At 37.1% G+C, this 14,723-nt stretch overlaps 1 protein-coding gene across 1 annotated transcript in view; it reads right to left on the reverse strand.

Moving 5' to 3' along the window:
• Positions 1-14,723, reverse strand: part of ptprk (protein tyrosine phosphatase receptor type K) — a 181,663-nt gene that overhangs the window by 98,714 nt on the left and 68,226 nt on the right. Inside the window, exon 5 of the mRNA XM_016250223.1 lies at positions 3,360-3,441. Coding sequence (XP_016105709.1) covers positions 3,360-3,441 — 82 coding nt within the window. The remainder of the gene's footprint in view (positions 1-3,359; positions 3,442-14,723) is intronic.

Genomic DNA, 14,723 nt, shown 5'->3' on the forward strand with positions numbered 1-14,723 from the left:
TTTTGCAATTTTATATAGGCTACTTAATTAAATTTTATATCGGCACATATTTTTTATAATCCTGCTGCTCAAAATACCTGTGATTTTCCCAAAATAACCACTATATGGAGTCGAGATATATTTGTGTTGTTGATATGGTCTACGTTGACGAGAGTGATGTAGTAATGTTCACTGCGATGTACCTGAGAGAAAACAGATCGGACCATCTGATTTACACCAGTAAGAGAAAAGTGTTTTAAAGCTTGTTGTTTTGCAGAACATCACAGTTATACGTATATGACATGAGAATAAGGCCAGAAGTCAGGAACAACATTTTAAGGAAAATATAATTATATTTTCATAATGATTTTATTTCTTCTCAAACCTTGTCTGTGGTGTAAAAACACCCCTGGCCAAATGCCCCCAGAGGGCATCACTTGCCACTGTGATAATTACTGTAGTTACCATGTTCTGAACAGCAAATCCTTTCTTTTCCCCAGATGTAATCTATCTAGGTGGTTGAATAACAATATTTGGACTTTATATCTTAAAATTACCTCAACTTAGCACCAGCAAGCTCGTTAGCTAGAGAGTTACCATCAGCTAACAATATTTACTTATTTTCAGTATGGTTATGAATAAACATTCATATCTGTCTACTCGGCTAGTTAATCCAAACAATATAAAAATGTATACTGTTAATAAACAATATAAAAACAGACGTCACATAGGGCGAAATGCGTAGCATTTTAATAAAACTGTTAACGTTATGGCAGCGGGGAATAATTTTATTTAGTCTGTGTTATTTTAATGTTTCAGGTTTTTTTTTAACCTAAAACAGAGACACAGATGTTGATGTGTCTGCATTCAATCATTTCAGTGGGCTTAAATACATCACACTTTACAGCAGATTTAGTGCACAAACAACTGACAGTTTTGATCTAAATATGATTTTCAGTTACAATAATTAATCCTAAAATTCAACATTAGTAACTTACTTTTAACAGCATCTGACTAGATCTCCCGGTTCTTACTTGTGAGTTCACTGGAGACTCGCACTAAACGGTTCATTTGAATCAGTGAGTTGTCGACTTGAGAACAGCTACAATCGGTTCATTCTAATTCGCCAATGAATCGTTTGGTGCGATTTACGAACCTATTTAAAAGGTTAATTGAAAGGAATCAGTTCGTTCTTGAATCAGACACCGCTTCTGCATCTTGGAGCACGTGATATATTATAAGGAGTAACGATATGTTTTATGCATTTTGGTACTGTGTAGTGCAAACAGATTGAAACTGTTTTGTTGTCATTGCTAGTGTGTTTGTCAGCATCATCTACACAGTAAAGATCAAACTTCTTTTTTCTCTACTATTGTAATTTTGGCCCCACTCCAAATATTTTATACACACGCTACATTTGACTAAGTTTGGGATCTGTATGATTTTTTTTTTTTTTTACTGCTACATTGTTTTATGCTACATTTTCATTGTTTTAGGCTACACTTACTTGACCAAAAAACAGTAATATTGTGAAATATTATTACAGGTTGAAATAGCTGTTTTCTATGTGAATATATGTTGTAGAATGTAATTGATTGCTGTGATGCACATAACTCCAGTCTTCAGTGTCACATGATCTTCAGAAATCAGTATAATATGCTGATCTGCTGCTCGAGAAACATTTCTGATTATTATCAATGTTGAAAACAGTTGTGCTGCACAATATTTTTGTGGAAACTGTGATGCAGTTTATTTTTCATCACAGATGAACAGAAAGTTTAAAACAACAGCATTTATTTGAAATAGAACACTATAAATAGGGTACACATTCTTACCAATACATTTCCATGAATTGTATGTATAATATAAGAATAAAACTGTTCAAATGTTCAAATTTATCATAGCATATGTTAACTAAAATTAATGACTACTAATGCTACTTATTTGCTTTCTATTTGTTTTACTAATAATTACAAGCTGCGACTGCGCCAGACGTTACTCCACGCAGAGAACATATCATCACATCACTGAGTATTATAATCGATTTAACTAATATTACCAACTAGACTCAGGACCTGAATTTCATTTAGGAAACCGTTTATGTCTAACAGTAGTATTCAGGTACAGAAATATACAGAAATAGAATAAACTGTAAATTAAAAACAAATTAATCCTTAAAATTAAAGTTAGTGATGAGTGACAGACGCCACAGCTTTATTAGGCTGCTGTCTCTTTAAGACGGCTCTAGTGTACTGATACACAACGGTTTGCTTTTTCAACAACTGCTTACATTCACTTAAGACAAAACTGACTGTGTTTATGAGGATACTCGCCAGGATGGGCATTTTGACATCTTTGTGTGTGTATTTGGCCACTTAAGCACAATAAGCTGCGGAAAAATAACTCAATTTGGTGCTCGCAAGGTGTTTTGCTTTATGTGCGCAGGCTTTGGATGTGACCGTGACTTAAAAAGATGTGCAAATGATACAGCTTTGTGAAGATGCAACAGTGACCCGATTAGGCAAGTGACAATTCTGTCAACTGTCCCGAAACGCCTCACACAAACACACACATAGACACAGACACTCACACACACACACACACAGACAGACACAGACACGCACTCGCACACACACACACACTCTCACACACACACGCACGCACACTCACACACACTCACACACACTCACACACACTCACACACACTCACACACACTCACACACACTCACACACACTCACACACACTCACACACACTCACACACACTCACACACACTCACACACACTCACACACACTCACACACACTCACACACACTCACACACACTCACACACACTCACACACACTCACACACACTCACACACACTCACACACACTCACACACACTCACACACACTCACACACACTCACACACACTCACACACACTCACACACACTCACACACACTCACACACACTCACACACACTCACACACACTCACACACACTCACACACACTCACACACACTCACACACACTCACACACACTCACACACACACACTCTCGCACGCACTCACGCACCCCCACATCCCCAGACACAGACATGCACACGAACACAAACACACACGCACTCACACACACCCCCACACACCCAGACACAGACACGCACACGAACACACATGCACTCACACACCCCCAGACACAGACACAGACACGCACTCACGCACCCCCACACCCCCAGACACAGACACGCACACAAACACAAACACACACACACACACCCCCAGACACAGACATGCACACGAACACACACGGACTCACACACCCCCAGACACAGACACGCACACACACACGAACACACACACGCACTCACACGCACTCACACACACGCTGTGACTCACCGCATGGGTAACTGAGCACCTGGATATCATCAATGGCAATGAAACCTCTTCTGCCGTTTGTCACCTCTGCCTCGAATATGACCTGTACAGAGAAACAGGATGTGTGCTTTAGATGAGCTGCCATTCATTCACACCGCTCAATCGAATGAATGAATGAATGAATGAATGAAAAGATTTTCTGCATGAATGTGATTCATTTCTATTGAAGAACATCTCTATTATTACTCTACACATCTGCTACTAATCCTTGTGAGAAAGAAGTGTGCTTAATTATTTTGAATGGGCACTTCAAACGCACAAAAGTTATATTTAAAAAAAATACTTGATAATAAATTATTAATGAAATATACAGTAAGGCCACTTAAATATACTTAAACTTTCATTACTTTCTTAACTCACCTTTAAAAAGTGCACTTTGCATTAATGTCAAATTAAAAGTTGTACTTTAATAAATGTTTTAATAATCTTTTGTCTTGCACATATTATGATGTGTTAACAAACATGCTAAAGTACATCATCTTATCATTTTAACTGTAGTGTGTTTATTTGATACAAAATACAAATGACTTTCAGTAGAAATGACATAAAAAAAAAAAAATATATATATATATATATATATGTGACCCTGGAGCTTAAGTCGCTGGGGGATATTTGTAGCAATAGCCAACAATTCATTGTATGGGTCAAAATTATAGATTTTTTAAAAAAAATATATATATATATATATATGTGACCCTGGAGCTTAAGTCGCTGGGGTATATTTGTAGCAATAGCCAACAATTCATTGTATGGGTCAAAATTATAGATTTTTCTTTTATGCCAAAAATCATTAGGATATTAAGTAAAGATCATGTTCCATGAAGATATTTTGTACATTTCCTACCGTAAATATATCAAAACTTAATGTTTGATTAGTAATATGCATTGCTAACAACTTCATTTGGACAACTTTAAAGAGGATTTTCTCAATATTTAGATTTTTTTTTTGCACCCTCATATTCCAGATTTTCTAATAGTTGTATCTCAGCCAAATATTGTTCCATCCTAACAAACCATACATCAATGGAAAGCTTTCAGATGATGTATAAATCTCAATTTTGAAAAATTGACCCTTATGACTGGTTTTGTGCTCCAGGGTCACATATTTATTTACCAGTTTAGCCCCATAGTTTAGACGATGCTTGTCAGTACATTCAGCATATTTCAAAGACAACAGAATTATGAAAGCACAGATAAAGATGTACTAAAGTCCTACTTTACTCTACAAAAATCGCCTGCGGTCATTACCGCCATCAGAGATCGTCTCTGTTTATATACAGTGCCAAATCTCATTTTGTTAATCTCCAAAGACAAAACAGATTTCCACAAACGGTTGCTCATTTCTGGGAGAAAAAGCGTTTCAAGCAAACACCCACGCGAGGACAGAAAAGGCGTAATTGAAAATCCTGTGAATGGTGAGGTCAGTCTCAGGTTTCTATTATTGAACTCAAAGCACGATTGAATAGAGTTGAATTCGCTCTGTATTCTGCCTCGACGTCAAGGTCTGGCTTTTGTACGGCGCTTTCCAAATGAACCTTTAATGTTGTGCCCTGGCATCAAGATTGCAGCGATCCAGCCTGCGATCTGAAAGCGACCCAGTCGTATCAGGCTAGGTCCGGCTTGAGCAGAAGCCATTTCAATTAGAGCCGGGCCATCTGCAGCCCGTGTTAGGGAATATTGATGGCGCTTTTCATTTAGCGGAGCATCGCAGCCCTTTAAACTGATCTCTCTTAAAATGCCTCTGACATTTCCAAAGCAAATCTCAGGCTTGCTCTTGGTCAGTAATGCTTATGAGCCGATTATGATGTAAATCTTCAAAAGTGTTCTGGCTGAATGCGGTTACTCAGCCGCAGCTCTCTCTCCTGCTGCAGGATCCACTCGTACAGTAATTCTGCTGATCAGGCATCAGGTGTGTAGAGTCCAGCAGCAGTGTTACACTAGTGAACAGAGCTGATCGGTGTCTCACCGCTAATGGTTGGAGAGTTTCAAGCCCTTTGATTCTTCTAGTGTGCTTGTAATGTTGAACCCTAAACCTCTTAAATTCTCTGTTTTTCTGCAAGGATGTGTTCAATTGATAAAAAGTGATAGTAAAGACTTAGATGGTTAGAAAAGATTTCTATTTTGAATAAATGCAGTTCTTTTTTTGATTTTTTATTCATCAAAGAATCCTGAAACAAAAGTATTTTGTATAGTATATTAGTATACAAGTTAAAAAAAATATTAAGATAAAATATTGATAACTGAAAACACTTTCCAGCATTGATAATAAATCAGCATATTGTTAATACATCAGAATGATCATTACTGGAGTAATGATGCTGAAAATTCAGTTTTGATCACAGCAATAAATGACATTTTAACAGATATTCACACAGAAAACAGATACATTCAATTGTAATAATATTTCACAATATTACTGTTTTTCTGTATTTTTGATCAAATAAATACAACCGTGATGAGCAGAAGAGACTTCTTTAAAAAAAAAATTATTTTTTTAATTTTTTATATGTTACTCATTTCCCAATTTTGCTCCCCGATTCCCTGGGACCCTACGGTGTGTGTGTTTTGGAGCAGCTATCAGTGAAGATGGTTCAAAGACTCAATAGCGTCTCAGCTGAGGAAGCGGCTTTGGCAAGAATGAAAATTGCTGAAATGAGAAGAGGAGAAAAGAACGAATGAAAAAAATGAGGTGAGAAAAAAAGAGAAAGAGACAGAGGGAGATATTCTGGGACTGGCGTGACATCCTGCACCCCAGCAATTATCCCATCAGCCCTGGACAAAAGCAGCTCTGAACTCGAGATGTGCGCAGCTAGATACTTTCAAAACCGTCAGTGGGCCGCCTGAACCACCAGTCCACTTAAAACACCCCGAACAATCAGGCTGCTTCTGAATAATGAGGCTAGTCAGAGTGTGAACAGCATGATTCATGTTGAAATGTCCAAGGGTGCGTTTCCCGATAACCTCATAGTGTGCTACGAAGACTCTAAAGGTATGTCTTAACTAAAGGTATACCTGTTCTAGACGTGTTCCCTGAACTATACCTTAGGAGGCTGCTTTCTTACGTGCGACGTTACCAGGTGCTGTCCACGGCGGAGGTGCTGAATTGATTGATATCGATGGCTTGAGAATGGATTATTCACTCTATGCAGGGGCTGCTTCAGTACGTTATGTGAGAAAGCTGTGCTCTTTATAAAAGAAGTGTTGATTTTAAATAAAGACAAGGAACTCTTTCCTGTTAGAACGCAACGAACTTGAAACTTTTACTTTCGCTTTGCAACATGCATCACGTCAGGGAATTAAACCAAGAAAGAAAAATGTATGCTCAGAGCACCTCCCACATAAAATACAAGGAAGAAAAACTACAGGAGACACTGCTTAATAATTTAACAGCTTTTAACAAAAGAAAGAAAGAAATTGCTTTCCAACAAACAGCACTTCAGAAATAGTTGAAATTGCATTTATCAGGACTCATGGGATCTTATAAACATAATTGAAATTGCAAACAAAACCCAACCCTGGATATTTTATATCATTTTGAAATGAGTGTGCGAACCTGCAGCCTCATGCCCAAACGTATCATGCGTAACGGCAGTACACCGTCACTGACCTTTGAAAGGGTCATTTATATTATCATAATATATTTTCCATAGTGTCTTCATTTACTCCACAACCAGGGCTTATTGCCCAGCAGCCGCATCTCATTATTGGTGAAAATCACTCATTTCTGTTATTGGATGACCTACTCACTAAAAGCACAACACGTGAAACATATAATCAACAGCTGGCGGAGAAAAAAGAGAGAAAGTGGAGAGCCGCCAGCAGCTGAATTTCGCCCTTACGAAAATCAACCATGGTTTTGCTGTAGTAAAAGTGTAGCAACAATAGTTTAGTTAACTTTAACTCTAATATTTGGATTAGCCAATATAAAATCCAATATTTATGATTAATTTTATTTATCTGAATGAACTAAAAGTAGCAATGGACTATTAACCTGCAGTAGCACACATACACGAGCTGTCATATTTAACAAAGAGACACGTTCACTCACACACACAATTATTGCTTTTAATATAAAGCAACATTCAGTTTATATAATCTTAATGTGTCGTGGGCCTGTCCTCGACCTAACCACAGGTTTTACTCGTCATAATGATAACCACCACAAAACAGTAACATTACACAAATCTGTTTTAAAGAACATTAAACATAAATGGACGTTAAACACTAACAGATCTCCTCCAATATTAATGTTGTGGAAACACACATATACAACTCTTAATGTCAACGTTTACTCTTTTTATACAGTCGGTGTCAAAGCATGCTGGGAAATCAGATTTCCCTCGCTCTGTGTGCAATTGTTAATTGTGTCAAACTCACTTAATTTCTTAAGTTGTTGTTAAATAAGAAGAACATTGATATGGAATATGTAATAATTATAGGTCTTGAAACTTTATGATGAACTAATATTTGGATTAAAATTTATGTAATTTGTTAGTCAAACAGTAATTTATTTTAATGAAATTTTTTTTATGTATATTCTAGGCAAAAAAAAAAAAAAATCGGTAATTTGGTATTTCCAACTCAATCACTTATGTAATATTCAGATAATTTATTAAGGTCGGTTAGGTTTAATTAAATGTTAATAAAAAAAAAACGTCTACTCAATTGAAACTTTCATATCTAAATAGTGTTTTTGTGTTTTAATATTTGCAGACACTAGTCTATATCATGAGTTGATTAATTGCACAGCCCAACTTTTGATTTATTAATCCAAATTCTGTGTTAAACAGTAAATTCCATTTTTATGACTGCATTCCACAATTACGCATACGTTTTACACATCGCAGAAATCATAGGGCCTTAATTTAACCATATATGTGACCCTGACACTGCTTAATAATTTAACAGCTTTTAACAAAAGAAAGAAAGAAATTGCTTTCCAACAAACAGCACTTCAGAAATAGTTGAAATTGCATTTATCAGGACTCATGGGATCTTATAAACATAATTGAAATTGCAAACAAAACCCAACCCTGGATATTTTATATCATTTTGAAATGAGTGTGCGAACCTGCAGCCTCATGCCCAAACGTATCATGCGTAACGGCAGTACACCGTCACTGACCTTTGAAAGGGTCATTTATATTATCATAATATATTTTCTATAGTGTCTTCATTTACTCCACAACCAGGGCTTATTGCACAGCAGCCGCATCTCATTATTGGTGAAAATCACTCATTTCTGTTATTGGATGACCTACTCACTAAAAGCACAACATGTGAAACATATAATCAACAGCTGGCGGAGAAAAAAGAGAGAAAGTGGAGAGCCGCCAGCAGCTGAATTTCGCCCTTACGAAAATCAACCATGGTTTTGCTGTAGTAAAAGTGTAGCAACAATAGTTTAGTTAACTTTAACTCTAATATTTGGATTAGCCAATATAAAATCCAATATTTATGATTAATTTTATTTATCTGAATGAACTAAAAGTAGCAATGGACTATTAACCTGCAGTAGCACACATACACGAGCTGTCATATTTAACAAAGAGACACGTTCACTCACACACACAATTATTGCTTTTAATATAAAGCAACATTCAGTTTATATAATCTTAATGTGTCGTGGGCCTGTCCTCGACCTAACCACAGGTTTTACTCGTCATAATGATAACCACCACAAAACAGTAACATTACACAAATCTGTTTTAAAGAACATTAAACATAAATGGACGTTAAACACTAACAGATCTCCTCCAATATTAATGTTGTGGAAACACACATATACAACTCTTAATGTCAACGTTTACTCTTTTTATACAGTCGGTGTCAAAGCATGCTGGGAAATCAGATTTCCCTCGCTCTGTGTGCAATTGTTAATTGTGTCAAACTCACTTAATTTCTTAAGTTGTTGTTAAATAAGAAGAACATTGATATGGAATATGTAATAATTATAGGTCTTGAAACTTTATGATGAACTAATATTTGGATTAAAATTTATGTAATTTGTTAGTCAAACAGTAATTTATTTTAATGAAATTTTTTTTATGTATATTCTAGGCAAAAAAAAAAAAAAATCGGTAATTTGGTATTTCCAACTCAATCACTTATGTAATATTCAGATAATTTATTAAGGTCGGTTAGGTTTAATTAAATGTTAATAAAAAAAAAACGTCTACTCAATTGAAACTTTCATATCTAAATAGTGTTTTTGTGTTTTAATATTTGCAGACACTAGTCTATATCATGAGTTGATTAATTGCACAGCCCAACTTTTGATTTATTAATCCAAATTCTGTGTTAAACAGTAAATTCCATTTTTATGACTGCATTCCACAATTACGCATACGTTTTACACATCGCAGAAATCATAGGGCCTTAATTTAACCATATATGTGACCCTGAACCACAAAACCGGTCTTAAGTGTCAGTTTTTCAAAATTGAGATTTCTACATCATATCAAAAATGTATACATATCAAAATCTGGAATCTAAGGGTGCAAAAAAATCTAAATATTGAAAAAAATCGCCTTTAAAGTTATCCAAATGAAGTTCTTAGCAATGCATATTACTAATCAAACATTAAGTTTTGATATATTTACGGTAGAAAATTTACAAAATATCTTCATGGAACATGATCTTTACTTAATATCCTAATGATTTTTGGCATAAAAGAAAAATCAATAATATTGACCCATACAATGTATTGTTGGCTATTGCTACAAATATCCCCCAGCGACTTAACACTGCTTTTGTGCTGCAGCGTCACATATATACCTTAGCAACAACCGGCCATAATACCCTTGCAACCACCTAGCAACACCCTAGCAACCACCCTGAACACCTTAGAAACCACATAGCAATACACTAAAACACTTTGCTTGCTCTCCAGTGATTTAGTTCACTGGTCTGAATACATTTGCACATGTGCACTTGCATGCAGACACACAGTCGTCATGTCTGTGACGCGCTCAAAGCTCGTCCTTCACCAGGACCCTCCGCCAGCCTGTCAGCCGGTGTTCAAGACCCACGGCTGGCTTTCCTGAAGGAAAACAACAAAATGAGAGCCGCCTTCTCTCTCGCTCTATCTCTCATCATAATGTTCCTCCTCTTCGGTCCGAGGGTGTCGTATGTCTCTGTGAATGCGTGTGTGTTTGTGTGTGTGTGTGTGTGTGTGTGTGTGTACCCTCCGCCAGCCTGTCAGCCGGTGTTCAAGACCCACGGCTGGCTTTCCTGAAGGAAAACAACAAAATGAGAGCCGCCTTCTCTCTCGCTCTATCTCTCATCATAATGTTCCTCCTCTTCGGTCCGAGGGTGTCGTATGTCTCTGTGAATGCGTGTGTGTGTGTGTGTGTGTGTGTGTGTGTGTGTGTGTGTTGTGAGTCATCAGCCTTAAGCGATATTGATTGTGGTACATGCAGGGCTTCAGATGTAATCAATGTTTCATAATTGAATGCTCTGAAGAGTCATTTATGTGTTCAATAGAAACATAATGGATGATTGCGGGAGTAATAGATGTTTAGACATGATGCAGTCCAAACACAAACCCTCATCTAGCATTCTGAGCTTCACCTCTATTCAAAAATCTAAACACATCTGCAGTATTTATATAGTATGCAGCAAGTGCTTTGCTTAGACTTTTTTAGTGTGTGTGTGTGTGTGTGTGTGGATGTCTGCAGGTAGTGGTGTGTGTGTGTGTGTGTTTACGATGAGGTTCTGATTGACAGCAAAGCTGCAGGCTTCCTCATCCAGACTGATCTGCCGTCAACTCAGCGACAGGGCAAACACAAACACACACACACACACACGTTCTTGTCAATGTACGTGGATCATTATTATCACTTTAAGGTTATATGACTAATAACTTTTGGCAACGTTAGATTTTTCACATACTCTTGCTCCAAATAAATTGAGAGAGAAAAGGAAGCAATGGCACAAAGCGCAAATAAAGCACAGGCTTTCTCCTGACATCTGATCTGAATGTGTCACCGCTGGATTTTCTGTCTTATCTGTGCATTCTGCACCTCTGTTTGTTAATCAGTCTGCATGCGTATGTGTGCGGTTCACATGTGTGTGTTTGACCAGACATCATGTCAAGCAGTGACAGCAGTGATGTGCTTTATCATGCTGCTTTTGAGTCTTGCATTAATTGAGAGAATATGTGGAATATTTGTACTTAAAGTAAAGCATATGCAAAAAAATAATAAAATACAACAATTGTGAAAAGAAAAAAATACTATATGGTGAATAGCAGGACATAAATTATACACTTTGCTTTATGCACATAAATGCATTTTAAACTAAAATATTGGTGTAAAACAAAACAACAAACAAACAGACAAATGTGTGTTTTATGGTGTTGTTTAATAGTTGTCACGTGTGAGGATGCAGACTAGGTTGAATGCACAAGAACTGTTTCTTGTTTATTGTTGGATGTAACAATTTTTTTGTTGTTTTATTATCTTTATTTGATATATTTTAGTAACAGCAAAGAGGCTCTTATATTTACAGTAGATGACAGTAACATGTTAGTGTGTTGAGAGGACTGAAAGTGCCAAATAACTTGTTGGTTTTATAAATCTGTGGGAGTTTTCCACATGTTTTCTGGTAAAGTGGCAGCACACGTGATCTGAGGAATCATTCATGTCTGGAGCTCAAACTTAGTGTTAAGAGATTTCAGCACATCGCTATGAGCACTAGTACTAGTGACGTTTGACTTAACGAACAGCATTAATTACAGTATACAGCTGAGAAAAACTACAATTCAGGTACACAGACAGAAAAAAAAACAAACACACATTCACAGTTTCCTCTTCCTGTTGGCATCATTGCACCAGATATTGAGCTCGGCGCTCTCATCTCTTCACCTGTCAAGAGTGCGCGCGCACACACACACACATGCGCACACACACACACACACACACACAGGCTGTGCTGATCATTACCACAGCTCTCTCAGTAAACAATGAGAGCAAGGAAAAGGCTTATTGATGGCAATGTGATGCGTGGGGTGCGTTTTTTATTTTTTATTCCAGGCGCTCTGTCAGCGAGCGAAGTGCGATATGTCCTTCCTCATTTGGAGAGACGCGTGCCGGAATGTTTTTCCTCCAGAATAGACGTCCTCCATTTCTCCCAAGACTCCAGCGTAACGACAGCCCATTAGGGGCAATATATTCGCGCTCCACAAGCAGCAGATCTATCAAGCCCAGGACTGGAGGACAGTTCATCTCTCTCTAGCAGTAATGTCTCAGTTTTGATTGCAATCTGTCAGTTCTCGCTCTCTGAGCTTTCGGAGATCACCCTGAAGCCCGGTCTCTGAATGCAGCGAGTGCAATATTTCACAACGGATCCTCCATCTCTCTCATCAGGACCGGAGGAAACGATAGGGATCCGCTTGAAGTCGAAGAAGACTTTCAACTTCCACAGAAGAAGTCTCTCAGTGACTGTTTCTAAACATTGCTGTGGAGTGTTTTAAAATGACTTTTGCTACTTGAGAAGTATTAAGCGTTCATATCATATCAAGAATCGTTTTCAGACACTGTTTACTTCTCATCTTGAATTACACATAATCAAATATCCATTGGTATATAAACATAACATAAATATATCTCTATTGGTATTTTTTAATGGATTGCTTTAACCATAAACCTAACGAAACTTAATGAGGTTTATGTTGACCACAAAAACTAAATGGTATTTGCATTTACTCTTACAAAAGATGTAGTGTTATGTTATGCTGTAAGTATACTACTACTAATAATATACTAGTAGTATAGTTTCAATACTTCTGAGGACTAAATTGGCCAACTTTATAGTTTATAAAACCATGCTTTTAAGTGTAACAGTAGTAAACACACACACACGCATATATATATATATATATAGAGTGAACTTTTAGGTATACTGTTAATTTACTAACTATATTCTTCTAGCCCACTTTTTAGTTTATTAAAGTATGAAAGTTGAATGGTTTATACTGCAAGTATATATAAGTTATAACTTACAGAAAGCCTACAACTTATGCTTACAGTTTAATATTTATGTATGATTTTGTTAAGTATACTGCTAAATTTGGGTACTGATTTTTATACTTGAAATATTTACTTTAACTGTACTTTAAGTAGAATTGAAAAGAACCCATGTACACTACAAGTGAATTAGTGATTTACTGTATGTATTACAAAATGAGACTTGCTCCTTTTGCTTGATGTTTTGTGTTAAGAGCTCGAATTAGATATTCTGGTAATGGCTTATAATAGAAGGCAGTGTGAATCAAGTCTGTTACAATACTCTCACACCTTGGAGGAATTGCCAATAAAACCAGCCAAATCTTTGTGTGTGTCTGTGTGGGTTAATAACACTGTGTACAAAAAAAGATCAGGTTCAGTTCCACCCATGTATCAAATGACTGCTACTCCACCTCTGTCACGAATCCGGTCCATGAACTTCCTTCTGCTAGCCATCAGAGGTCACCCTTTCCGATTTCATTGACTCTCGCACACTACACACTGTTGCACATCACCCCGGACTACATATCCCATCATTCATTGCACTGATTGCACACAGCACTGATTGCACACAGCTGTTTCATATCACTCCCTCACTATTTAACACTCACTCTGATCCCTTCCCTCTGCCGAGTATTGTTTAGCGCTTATCCTTAGATAGCTACACTACAGAGCCCTCATTAGTTTCCCTGCCTTAGCCCTAGCCTTAGCCTAGTTTTGCCTCGCCTTGCCTGTTTTCCTGGATTTCTCCCTTTAGCCTTGCCCCTGTGACTCTGTCTGCCAATCGTCGACCCACGCTAGCCCTAGGATTATTCTTGTGTTTTGCCCGCCATATACCTGTCTGCCTTTATCTGACCCAAGCCTGTTTCATGACCACATCTCTGTCTTTTCCAAAATAAAGCTTGCATATGGATCCGCACGTCTCACGTCTCGTCAACCCCGTAACAACCTCAAAGATGACTTGAACATGTACGTTATAAAACATTTACTGGACAAATAAGTGTGAAGAAAAGTGTTTAATAGGCAAAAGGAGAAATACAACAAGCTAAGTATACTTTCAATACTTTATATCTTTTAGTGTATCTTGATTACTTTAGATTTTCTGTTCGCATAAGCCAAGTATACTTGAGTATCATTTTGTTGAGTATATCGCTGATAGGTACATAAAAGTAGACTGAAATTATTTTATTTTTAAATAAGCATGATGATGATGATGATATCACACTTGAATAAACTTCTTTGTGTAAGGGTAGCACAGCCCTGAAACCCACCCGCTGAAACCAACTAACCATTAGACCTGAGTGCGGCCAGAACAGTG

Source organism: Sinocyclocheilus grahami, unplaced genomic scaffold, assembly GCF_001515645.1.
Source record: "Sinocyclocheilus grahami isolate Dianchi unplaced genomic scaffold, SAMN03320097.WGS_v1.1 scaffold975.1, whole genome shotgun sequence".
Taxonomy (NCBI): domain Eukaryota; kingdom Metazoa; phylum Chordata; class Actinopteri; order Cypriniformes; family Cyprinidae; genus Sinocyclocheilus; species Sinocyclocheilus grahami.